The following is an 11,491-nucleotide window of genomic DNA, read 5'->3' on the forward strand; positions in this document are numbered from 1 at the left end:
CGCTATACAACCCGAAAGGAGTTGCCATAGGAAATGCTTTAACTTCGGCGGGCACCGCACTTCCCAACAGAAAGCTTTTAACGTATCCACTGTGGGTCCATAAAAATCTGGTGGTTTTTCTTTATCAGGATAGACTCGTTCCACTTGATACCCTGATTTAACCGAATATTTTCCATTATTAGTGAAATGCCATCCATTCCTATCTTCCATCTGGTGTCTACTTAAGGGAATACTTTCAATAATCTTTGCATCATGAGGATCCACCAAAGCCCTAATTGCCTCGATATTCCAAGTTCGGGATTCCAAATTAATGAGGGAATCCACTGTGAGATCCGGGTAACTGTTGTGAATATTTTTGTTTGCTGGTCTCGGGCGAGTGGTTGGGATCCAAGGATCATTCCATACCGAAATAGATGAACTTGTTCCCACCCTTTTAATTAGTCCTTTACAAACCAGAGATCTAGCAGAAATCATACTTCTCCAGCCATATGACGGGGAGTAAGATCGGATCGGTTCAAGGGGTGAAGCATTCCTATAGTACCGTCCTTTAAAGACTCTCGAGAAAAGAGTGTTTGGCTTCTCAATCAGCCTTCACAGTTGCTTTCCAAGCATCGCTGTGTTAAAATCCATAAGATCCTTAAAACCTAAACCACCATTATCTTTAGGGAGACATAATTTATCCCATGATTTCCAATGCATTCCTTTTGTGCTTCCCCCTGGGCTCCACCAAAATTTCGCTACAGCACTCGTTAATTTTTTAACTGTAGCTTTTGGTAATCTATAAACAGACATGACATGATTTGGCAGAGCCGTAACCACCGACTTAATGATCACCTCCTTCCCACATTATCTTCTGCTTGTTACTCATTGTTTTATGAGTCTTCTTTTTCAGCTGTTTAAGATTGATGTTTTGAAAGCTTGGAAGTCTGTGTTGGCATCTGTGATTTCCTACGCTTTGGGGCTCTTCATGATCGCAAAAGCACCATGGTATCTGCTTCTGTTGGCTTGGGCTTGGACAGGAACTGCAGTTACAGGGGTTGATCTTTCTTCTAGTTCTTTGTGATAGGACATGATTGTGCTCATGAATCATTTTCAAAGAACAAATTGGTTGAAGACATTGTGGGTACTCTAGCTTTCCTACCTCTTGTCGACCCCTATGAGCCATGGAGGTTTAAGCATGACCGTCATCACGCCAAAACCAACACGTAACTCTTACTTACTTAACACTGTTATATATATACATGTTCACAATTGGATAAGAGATGAGACGTCTTACTTTTGTTCTCTATAGGTTAGTTCGTGACACAGCTTAACAACCAGTTCCACCAGAAGAGTTTTTGATTCATCACCAGTCCTGCAAAAAGCAATCATTCTTGGATATAGTCCAATCCGACCTTGGCTGTCCATAGCTCACTGGTATATATATACATGAAGCTCTTTTACTCTTCTTTTCTCCGTATACCTGTTTACTTAATAGTAAATGTTGTGATAGGGTGAACTGGCATTTCAATCTGAGAAAGTTCAGACCAAGCGAAGTGAATAGGGTGAAGATTAGCTTGGCTTGTGTTTTCACCTTCATGGTCGTTGGGTGGCCACTGATCATATACAAATTTTGGCATATTAGGATGGGTTGAGTTCTGGTTGATGCCATGGTTGGGCTATCACTTTTGGGTAAATGCTTCTCTCTGTTCTCTCTCTCCTTTTTCGTTTGAGAAAGCATCATAAGCCACAATGGTTACACATTTTTTGTTTCTCTATAGATGAGCACGTTCACGATGGTTCATCATACGGCTCAAGCACAATGCAGAAGAGTGTGACACCATGCCTACAAAGATAATGCAACCAAACTATAATTATGTTTAGATAGTATTGTATAGAGGAAATTAAATAAAGAGCACCAAAAGGGTGTGAGACAAGTTCTAGAGATAAGTTTCAGCATGAAATTTAATGAAAGAGTTACTCTTTATACCTGATCAGTTCTTTAGCCTAAACTATGAGACCATTTAAAGATACTTTGTCACCTGAAAAACAAAGACACAGAAAACATCAATCCTCCACGTCACTTTACAGGAGCCGGAGAGCTTTCGCTGGATGCCAAGAGTCTGTTTACCAAGCTTTCACCAACTAAATTTTGCTTGAACGTGATCAGGACGCCTACCGGTAAAGCTTATTGAGAAGAAATGAAGAATGCACTCCGATCAACAGCTAATGGCAAGCAAAGATACTGAGAAATTTTTGGTGAAACTATCTTGTTTAGCGTTGTGATGCGTCTTTGTAATGGGCTAGTTTTGGACATTTGTTATATTTGATATATAAAAAACTGTAACAATCACATAATTGATTCTCATTTTCTGTTTGAGAGAATTTGACATTAAAGACAAATGAGAGAAGTTGAAGTCTATAGACTAAAATATTGCTTTTCAGTTGCTTAGTCATGGTCATCAGTGTTTTTCTCGCGTTTAGGTGTCAAAATTCTTAGATATAATTGGTTTTTGGGTATATTGACTAGACTAAAATTCAACATATTTAAGTGAAATTGTTCTCATAGCAAACATTTTTAGTAGTTTCTAAGTTAGTCAATTCATCAGCACAATAAATCAGTTTATTTATTTAGATGTAAACGAAATTATTCTCATAGCAAACATTTTTAGTAGTTTCTAAGTTAGTCAATTCATCATCACAATAAATCAGTTTGTTTATTTAGATGTTAATGAAACATTTGTATAGCGTAGGTTAGACACAAATAGAAGATAAATGTTGAAAAACAACAAAGAAAATAATAAAACTAAATGTAAGTTTTAAGAAATAAACTCACTCATCTTGTGAATGTAATGGCTTTAGAGTACTGAACAATGTTTCATTTATATGCACCTTCAAAATCATGATATATTCTTATAAGACTATTTGATTATAAAAATGAGTCCCCAAAGCATAATAGCATTGACTATGTGTGTGAACTTCCTTTTTACCTCCATTACGTTCTTTAACATGTACCACTCCAATAAGATTTAAGTCAAAAATATTACGTTATGGATCTCATGTGTTTAATTTAGGTTTAAATATATATATATATATTTAACAAAAATAACATAATTAAAAAGAGGATTTAGATAACAATTACAAAACGATCTAGGTTCATATTGTTAGACAAAAACCTAAAAGACATTGTTTGAACAAGTGTCAAACCTTTAGTTTCCTTAAACAACCTGTAAAACATCCGCATCACAACTTGGTTTCCGACTCTAGAGCTCCATCGTCGACTTCTTCTTACATGTTGCAATACAAAACAAAAGCCTGAAAGTTAAATCGGTAAACACTAAGTCATCAAGGTATGTCAATTTCACCTCCTCGTTGATTGGGTCTTCATCATCAAGACATCAACCTCTTTCTTCATCATAGGATATGACTCTCTCACTGTTTATAAAAAAAAGTTTCTAGTGATTCGAGAAAGCAAACATGTGAAGCTTCCATAAAAAGCAAGACGAGTTAGACAAAGAAGAAGATGCTGGTCTTTCTAAATGCGATGGACATCACTGAAGACAAGGTTCTTGTGTTTGTTTTCTCTGAGACTAATTAATCACATAAAGTACGTGTGTTTTGTATATATATTATATGTTGCAATTTCTTTTTCGCAATTAAGAAATCGTTTGTAAAACTATTAATCGGAAATAGTGTTTATTTTTTTAATCTGAATTTTTTTTTCTTTTTTTTTGGAATCCAATCCGAAATTGTAATTTTTATTTTTTTCTATAGGAAATTGTATGTTTGGTTAGGCTCCACTGGGATTGTTGTTAAAAAGCAAATCTTCAACTAAAAGAATAGATGTCTTTTAGAAGAAAATTTAGTTTAACACAATGCACATAACCATCATGCAACAAGACATAATATTTGTTATAATTCTAAGAAATATTCCAAAATCACTAATTTTGTTTTTTGGCGTTCCAAAATCACTAATTAAATAGAATAAGGAGTTTGTTAAAAGAAAAAAAAAGAAAAAAAGACTGCTTTAGAGCGGAAGCATAACCGATGAAACGCAGCGTTTTGTGATCGGTCGGAAAGCGGCTACCTTTGTTGCCTTACAGAATCTGTTCTGTTTCTTTTACTCTCTCCTTACAAACCCACGATACAGACAGGCCTGGAGGAGACAGACAGAACAAAAGACAAGAGAATTGTCCATGGACGACAAGGACAGCGGCGAAGCTGACGTTTACGCGGCTGCGGAGACAGAAAAGGGCGAGAAAGTGGAACCGGAGAAGGAGTTGTGTCACGGTGACGATGATGGATTGAGTCAACTCAGAGGCGAAGAATCACCGGTGCGAGAGACCCTAGCTAAGGATCATGACGAAGGTAACGGTTTATCCCCCCCCCAACGAAGATTCTTTGTTGATTTTCTGAGGGTGTTTAATTGTTGATGAAATGATGTCTGTGTTCACCAGATGTTCGAGAAAATTCGTCTGTGGAACCAAATCGTGAAGATGTCAAGGTGAGTTGCTGAATATTTGTTCATTTCTTAGCTGAATTCTCAAAACTGACGAGTTAGATTCTCTCGTTGATATCTGGAGAAATTGAAGTTACCAAGTCTACAAATTCACTTCATTGTACTCGATGTCATGGCCTACGCTTTGTAAACAAGGGATCAAATTGACTTGTATAAGTTACTACTTACTAGGCAAAGCTGCTTGAACATTGAGACTATTGGCTACTTATGAACTAGAAGAAGGAAAGTTTGTTTCTTTTAATGATTGGACAGGTACCCGTTTAGTGATTATACTAGTACATGGGAAGAGTAGTAATCATAGTGGTGTTTATATTTTGGCCAAGATCAGTCTTAATCATTTGCCAATAGGAGTTTTTATTAGTCATTTGATTTTTTTTTTCTATGGAACATTGGCAGGAGAGGGATAGCGGTAGCGGCAAGGAAAGTGTAGTAAGTGCAATAGGGCCGGTTGATGAAGTTGCAGTAGAAAACCGTGTGGTGGAACCATCTGCTTGTATGACTGTATTGATAAATCCATCAATGGTGGAGGCATCTCTATCTTCGAATCCTTCAGCTGCACATGGTGTATCATTGGTTTCAGTTCCGTCTAAACAAGAGCAAAGATCTGATTCTCGGGTGGTTAGCAACTTGTCTGTTTCTCCTGTTCTGAGGACACCGGCTCATGATGGTTATCATTGGAGAAAATATGGGCAGAAGCAGGTTAAGAGTCCCAAGGGCTCACGGAGCTACTATAGGTGTACGTATTCTGATTGTTGCGCAAAGAAAATTGAATGCTCCAACGATTCAGGAAACGTGATAGAGATTGTTAACAAAGGTTCGCATAGTCATGAACCTCTCCGGAAGAATAGCTTCTCGCCAAGAGAGACTAGAGCTGCATCAGTTATCCCGCCTATGGAGGACAATACAGTAGTCCCTACCGGTTCAGCTCTGTCCATTTCAACTAAAGAAAACGTATGCCAGTCGCTAGCAATCGTTGAAGGGAAGAGAAATTGTGAGAACGAAGCTGTGGAGGAACCAGAGCCAAAACGAAGGCAAGTTCTGTATAATTTTGTTACCCTTCGTATTGAGGGATAAAACTAACATACTTTCCTCTTTCCTGTGTTTCAGACTGAAGAAGAGTAACTCACAAAGTTCAGATTCTGTCTCTAAACCTGGAAAGAAATATAAAGTTGTAGTACACGCAGCTGGTGACGTCGGTATCTCTGGTGATGGATACAGATGGCGCAAATACGGGCAGAAAATGGTGAAGGGGAATCCCAATCCGAGGTATAAACCAAAACACATTACCCATTTCTTTCTAAAACGTTTTCTCTATACATGGATGATTTGATATATTATTGTTCAAAAACATATCAGGAACTACTACAGATGTACTTCTGCTGGTTGTCCTGTCCGTAAACACATCGAGACATCAGGAGAGAACAAAACAGCTGTCGTAATCACATACAAAGGAGTACATAACCACGACATGCCTGTGCCGAAAAAACGACATGGTCCTCCTAGCTCAGCGCTTGTAGCTGCAGCTGCTCCAACATCGATGAGAACCCGGTTAGAGGATCAGGTGAACATTCCCACCTCAGGGCAGTGCTCGGTGGGAGGAGAAAGTGAGAAGCAGAACAGTGAAGCAGTGGATGTTGGTGGTGGCGAGAAAGTGATGGAATCAGCTCGGACTTTGTTGAGCATTGGATTCGAAATAAAGCAATGCTGATGATCCCTTGTATGTATGAGTTAGAGTTTGATAGACTCAAGTTGTTGTCTTGTTCTTGTTATATAATAAAACAAAACTCATGAAGATATTACTTATATAGAGTTATAGTAATGGTTTGAATGTTAATCTTATATTTTCTTATTTTGCATCATCAGTCACCTTTTGATCAGTATTTTTATTTTTTTTGGATTTAAGTTCCATTGAAGTTCTGTTTTCGAAATCGGAATGGGAAAATACTCGATGCCTAAAAATTAAAATCATTCAAAAAACTTTACCAAATATTATTGGAAAGTATCTGAACTATTCATGGATAAAAAGCTATCCGAATTTTCAAAAAATATTTAAAATAACCAAAAATTTTAATATAAATTGTTAAAATCTCCAAAAATATTTTAAATATCTGAATTAGTTTTTTAACGACTGCATTGATATGAAGCTCAACTAGCAAAGGAGTTTCAAAAACAAAAAGAAAACGAGAAACACAAATACGTACGCTCAATGCTAACAAAGATCTATGAGCAAGTAGAAGATGCTTCTCTAAGAATCTGTTGGTGTAGGCAAGCCAGACCTAGGACTGAAAGAGACCGTTCCTCATCAGTTAAAAAATTAGTGGCTATTTCAATGTTTCTGTATACTAATCCGGATTTGAGTTCAATTCAAATATTTATTCCTTACATTTCATCCAAGTATCTTTTTTAAAACCGGTTTGGATCGGATCAAGTTTTAATTCGGTACAGAGATGGATTCGGTTATAACCGCCGAGGCCTAAGAGCATCATTAACCAAAGCACCCCAAATGGGGTGCTTAATCACTTTTTTATTATTAAATAGGATTTAAGCATTTCATTAGGAAACTTGTATATTTTAATCCTCCAATGCAAGGTGCTTATTATGGGGTGCTTAATCATTTTTTTATTATTAAAAAATTAAACATTGTTTTTTTGGATAAAATTTATATATTACACAAATAAATATTAAACGATAACATTTGAAACATAAATTTAAAAAAACATTAAAATAAAAATTAGTACAATAAACGAGATTAATTTGAAAAAAACATGTGAATTCATTGGTTGTCATCATCACCTCCATATTTACGCCATACATGTTCAACCAAATCACCTTTCAGTTGTTCATGCTTTTGTCGATCACGAATTCTAGTTCGAACACCCATCATATTGGCGATATTTGTAGGGATATCTGTAGAGTACGTGAGATCGACATGCGAATTTCCAGTATCATCTCCTTGTTGGAACCCGGAAACATCAAATTGAGTGTTTCCATCTCGTTCGTTTTCCACAATCATATTATGGAGTATGATACAAGCCCTCATAATCTTATCAATTTTGACTTTATCCCAAAAAAGTGCTGGATTTTTAATGATGGCAAACCGAGCTTGCAAGACTCCAAAAGCACGCTCTACATCTTTTCGGACAGCTTCTTGGTATTGCGCAAATAACACTGCTTTCGGACTTTGTGGTAGTGAAATAGATTGGATAAAAGTTGCCCATTTCGGATAGATACCATCGGTGAGATAGTAAGCCAAGTGATACTCTCTTCCATTGACAGAGTAAGTCACTTGGGGAGCTTGGCCATTTATTATATCGTCAAAAACAGGAGAGCGATCAAGAACATTAATATCATTTAAGGTACCTGGAGGTCCGAAAAACGCATGCCATATCCAGAGATCATATGAAGCAACCGCCTCTAATACAATTGTTGGTTTGCCCGAACCACGAGAATATTGCCCTTTCCAAGCGGTGGGACAATTCTTCCACTCCCAATGCATACAATCGATGCTTCCTATCATCCCGGGAAATCCACGATACTCTCCAACATCAAGTAGACGTTGAAGATCAGCCGGTGTTGGTTTTCGTAGGTATTCATCTCCGAAGAAATAAAGTATTCCCTCCACAAAATTCTCGACACATGACCGAGTTGTCGTTTCACCGAGCCGGAGGTATTCGTCGACCGCATCCGCCGCAGTACCATATGCCAAAACACGGATAGCTGCTGTACACTTTTGGAGTGCCGAGAGACCAAGCCTTCCAAGACCATCTCTCTTTTGGCGAAAGAAGTCAACTTCGTTCGAGAGTCGATCAACAATGTGCGTGAACAATGACTTGTTCATTCTAAAACGTCGTCGGAAATAAGTTGCAGGATACGTTGGCGTTTCACTGAAATAATCATTCCATAAACGTACATTGCCTTCTTCACGATTTCTTTCGATATAAGCTCGTTTTTTCCTTTTTTTCCTTCGTTCTTCTTGATCAATTTGAATGGTCAAATTCTGAAAAGTTTGATCAAATTGCTGATCAAAGAATTCATCAAATGCATCATCAAATGCATCATCAAATGATTCGTCTAAAAGGTCGTGAGAAGAAGACGCCATGTAGAAATTGTGAAATTGTGAAAAGGATAGAACAAGATTGTGAAATTGTGAAAAGGATAGAACAAGAGATTAAAATGGTGAAATTAAAATTTGTGAGAAAGTTGATGTTAGAAAGCGAGAGAGAAGATGAGACTCTTGGTGTTTTTTGAACACTTTGGTGGTGTTAGAAAGCGAGAGATAAGATGAGTATGGGTGTTGTTTCTGCATACAAGTCGAGGGACAATTATATATAGAAAGCATCGACATTAAGACATACAAAAAAGAGATCAAGTCCGTGACACAACTACTACAAGTCTGTGACACTACACTACAAATTCCGTGACATAACTAGTACAATTATATAGAAAGATACAACATAACAACATGAGACTTGGTCTGTGAGTACACATGATACTTCGTCCGTGACTACACATGAAACTTGATCCGTGAAGGAGACCTGAAACAAAGTACAAGAACAACATTTATATTAGACCAAGAACAGCAACATATATATTAAACCAAGAACAGCAACATAGAACAGCAAGATAGAACTTAAAACATAGAACAACAACATAGAAATTAAAACATACAGAAACCCTAGAACAGCAACATATAACTTAACCAACAAGCAACTCATTAGATATCAGTAACCGAGACTTAAACTAACCCAGACTTTGAACTAATCACGTCCTCAACTCAGTTATGAGTTGCTCCTTCAAAGTTTCTTCAGAAGCCGCAAGTGGTCCTTCTCTAGCAAGGAGAGTGTTGAGAAGCTTGATTTTTTCCAGTTTTTCTTTCAAAGCCAAGTCTTCCTTTTTGATGGTCCACATTGTCTGAAACTGGGACAGACCTTTTCCAGCATTGGCTTCAGGACATTTGCTGCCTTTTCCAGAACCGGCCTTTGCTGCCTTGACTCCCGGGGGTCGATTTGTAGCTTCATCATCATCACCAGCATTGGCTTCATCATCATCCCCACCATCACACTTCCTCTTTCTGTAGCTTCCATCTTTTTTGGCTGCTGACAGCTCACACCATTTCTGGTCATTACGCAACTCTTTCCAAGCATGCTCAAGAATGAATTTTTTTTTATAGTTGGTAAAGAAGATTTCGTGTGCTAGCTTCAGAACATCATTATCATTTTGTCCACTGGTTTTCTGTCTGGTTGCTGCTTCATATGCACCGCAAAACTTGCAGACGACGTCATTGATCTTCTGCCAACGATTCTTACAGTGAGACGCCTCTCTTTTTTCACAGCCAGCAAGCTTAGGACTAGCATTGTAGTACGCAGCAATTCTTTTCCAGAACGCAAGCGACCTTTGCTCATTCCCAATTACCGCATCTTTGCTCGTGTTTAACCACGAGCTGATGAGAACAACATCGTCTGTTGGCGTCCAGGTTCTTCTTACTTTGCCACTGCCTCCAGTGTCTTCAGCAAATAAGGGGACTTGCGATGAAGAGGGTGAAACACTTTGTTGACTGTTAAGTAAATCAACAAAGTTTGGAGAATCACTATATGGATTAAAATCCATTTGATAAGTCAAAGAGGAGTTGGAAGAGAAGTTTGGAAGAGAACCAAAGCGTTTTAAGAAGGAAGAGAGAACCAACAGATAGGAATCTGTTGAACTTGGAAGAGCAACCAAGCGTTTTAAGAGGGAAGAGATAAACACTCAAAACAAATTCTGAGTTGACACATATCTAACTTCTATTAATTACCCTTTCACAACCATAATCTACTATAAAGACAGTAATTTATTAACAACAATTTATTTCACACATATCTAACTTCTATCTAACTTCCATCAATTCTTTTTCACACGCAAAGCAGAGTAATTTATTAACTCAACCACACGATATCCTTTTTTCATTTCAAAAGATCAAATAGACCATCACTTCTATTTATTCACTACAATTTATTACCAACATTTATGCCAACAGACCTAAACATTAACTATTGTTCTCAACCTAAAGCTTTCAATGAAGACAGACTAAAGGATGAAGACATTTACCTATATTTTTGAAGGAAACACACTCCTCTGCTTCGGCGATCTCTCCTCTTATACCTTGATCCGTGCAGCTCAACATACAAACACACAGAAGGAAAACAAAACTGAGTAACAGAGGATCGAATCAAATACATGACACACGATTCAATTCAGGCAAAAATCTATATCATTTAATTGAACTCTTAATCAATTCAATTCAGACAATAAGCTAAATCATGACACTCAATCAGAGCAGAAGCTAAATTATATCATTTCAGATCAGAGTTCATTTCATTTTACCTGAATCCACAACATATCAATTGAAGCTAAATTATACTATTTGAACCTAAGTGACAGATCACATTGTCTTGCAATTTTACCTGTATTGCGGACAAGATTCATGATCGTATTTGACGAACGTTCATTGCTTCCTCACTCCATCTGAAACAACTAATTTAGTTAGACAAATCATGATGCACAAACAAACACAACTAATCAAAAAACCAGAGAAGGATTCATACATGCAAAGAAAAATTCTTAGCTTTACCTTTCCTTTTGAATTTCGGAGACAGAGGCGAAGTCTTTCTTCATCGATGTGAGCCGCCGAGGAGAGCTTATCTTCGACGAGAGATTAGGAGAACAGATGACGGATGCGTTGACGAGAACGTCGCAGATCAGAGTCGCCGAGAGATTGCTAGGAGAGAGAGAGACACGAGGAGGACTCATCTTCCACTGATTCGGTGGAGTAGATATAATCTTCGAGGAGAGATGAGGAGGAGAGATCACAGAGGCGTTGAGGAGATCGAGAGAGAGAGAGTCGCCGAGAGATTGCTAGGAGAGCGAGCAACACGAGAAGGCTTCATCTTCGACTGATTCAGTCGACGAGAGATTAACTTGAAGGAGAGGCGAGGAGGAGAGATCACGGAGGCATCG

At 37.8% G+C, this 11,491-nt stretch overlaps 3 protein-coding genes across 5 annotated transcripts; 1 reads left to right on the top strand and 2 right to left on the bottom strand.

Annotated features, from left to right (window-relative positions):
• Positions 1–3,993: 3,993 nt before the first annotated feature.
• On the top strand, positions 3,994–6,357 carry LOC103834648 (probable WRKY transcription factor 32). Of its 3 annotated transcripts, XM_033277609.1 has the most exons (6): positions 3,994–4,347; positions 4,437–4,483; positions 4,895–4,945; positions 5,072–5,529; positions 5,606–5,764; positions 5,855–6,357. In XM_033277609.1, exons 1-6 carry the CDS (start codon positions 4,176–4,178, stop codon positions 6,204–6,206), a joined length of 1,239 nt encoding a protein of 412 aa, XP_033133500.1. In that variant the 5' UTR covers positions 3,994–4,175; the 3' UTR covers positions 6,207–6,357. The 3 variants fall into 3 exon arrangements, with proteins under 3 accessions (XP_033133500.1, XP_009108959.1, XP_033133501.1); XM_009110711.3 differs by having other exon boundaries at positions 3,997–4,347; positions 4,895–5,529; XM_033277610.1 differs by lacking the exons at positions 3,994–4,347; positions 4,437–4,483 and adding an exon at positions 4,724–4,750 and having other exon boundaries at positions 4,895–5,529.
• A 914-nt stretch (positions 6,358–7,271) lies between these two features.
• LOC103835502 lies at positions 7,272–8,597 on the bottom strand. Its single transcript, XM_033278083.1, has 2 exons — positions 7,997–8,597; positions 7,272–7,858 (listed from the first exon to the last, which is right to left on the bottom strand). The coding sequence occupies exons 1-2, from the start codon at positions 8,595–8,597 to the stop codon at positions 7,272–7,274; spliced, it is 1,188 nt and encodes a 395-aa protein (XP_033133974.1).
• Positions 8,598–9,259: 662 nt separating this feature from the next.
• LOC117127520 (glutathione S-transferase T3-like) lies at positions 9,260–11,284 on the bottom strand. Its single transcript, XM_033278084.1, has 2 exons — positions 11,106–11,284; positions 9,260–10,052 (listed from the first exon to the last, which is right to left on the bottom strand). The coding sequence occupies exons 1-2, from the start codon at positions 11,282–11,284 to the stop codon at positions 9,260–9,262; spliced, it is 972 nt and encodes a 323-aa protein (XP_033133975.1).
• Between the last annotated feature and the right edge of the window lie 207 nt (positions 11,285–11,491).

Source organism: Brassica rapa, chromosome A08 (genome assembly GCF_000309985.2).
Source record: "Brassica rapa cultivar Chiifu-401-42 chromosome A08, CAAS_Brap_v3.01, whole genome shotgun sequence".
Taxonomy (NCBI): domain Eukaryota; kingdom Viridiplantae; phylum Streptophyta; class Magnoliopsida; order Brassicales; family Brassicaceae; genus Brassica; species Brassica rapa.

Coding starts and splice junctions, on each gene's coding strand:
- LOC103834648 (XM_009110711.3), top strand. CDS start 4,176: ATGGACGACAAGGACAGCGGCGAAGCTGACGTTTACGCGGCTGCGGAG. Junction 4,348..4,436: donor AGCTAAGGATCATGACGAAG/GTAACGGTTTAT, acceptor TGTGTTCACCAG/ATGTTCGAGAAAATTCGTCT. Junction 5,765..5,854: donor AAGGGGAATCCCAATCCGAG/GTATAAACCAAA, acceptor AAAACATATCAG/GAACTACTACAGATGTACTT.
- LOC103835502 (XM_033278083.1), bottom strand. CDS start 8,597: ATGGCGTCTTCTTCTCACGACCTTTTAGACGAATCATTTGATGATGCA. Junction 7,859..7,996: donor GATGATAGGAAGCATCGATT/GTATGCATTGGG, acceptor TCGGACCTCCAG/GTACCTTAAATGATATTAAT.
- LOC117127520 (XM_033278084.1), bottom strand. CDS start 11,284: ATGAGTCCTCCTCGTGTCTCTCTCTCTCCTAGCAATCTCTCGGCGACT. Junction 10,053..11,105: donor TCCGAAATTCAAAAGGAAAG/GTAAAGCTAAGA, acceptor TTTACTTAACAG/TCAACAAAGTGTTTCACCCT.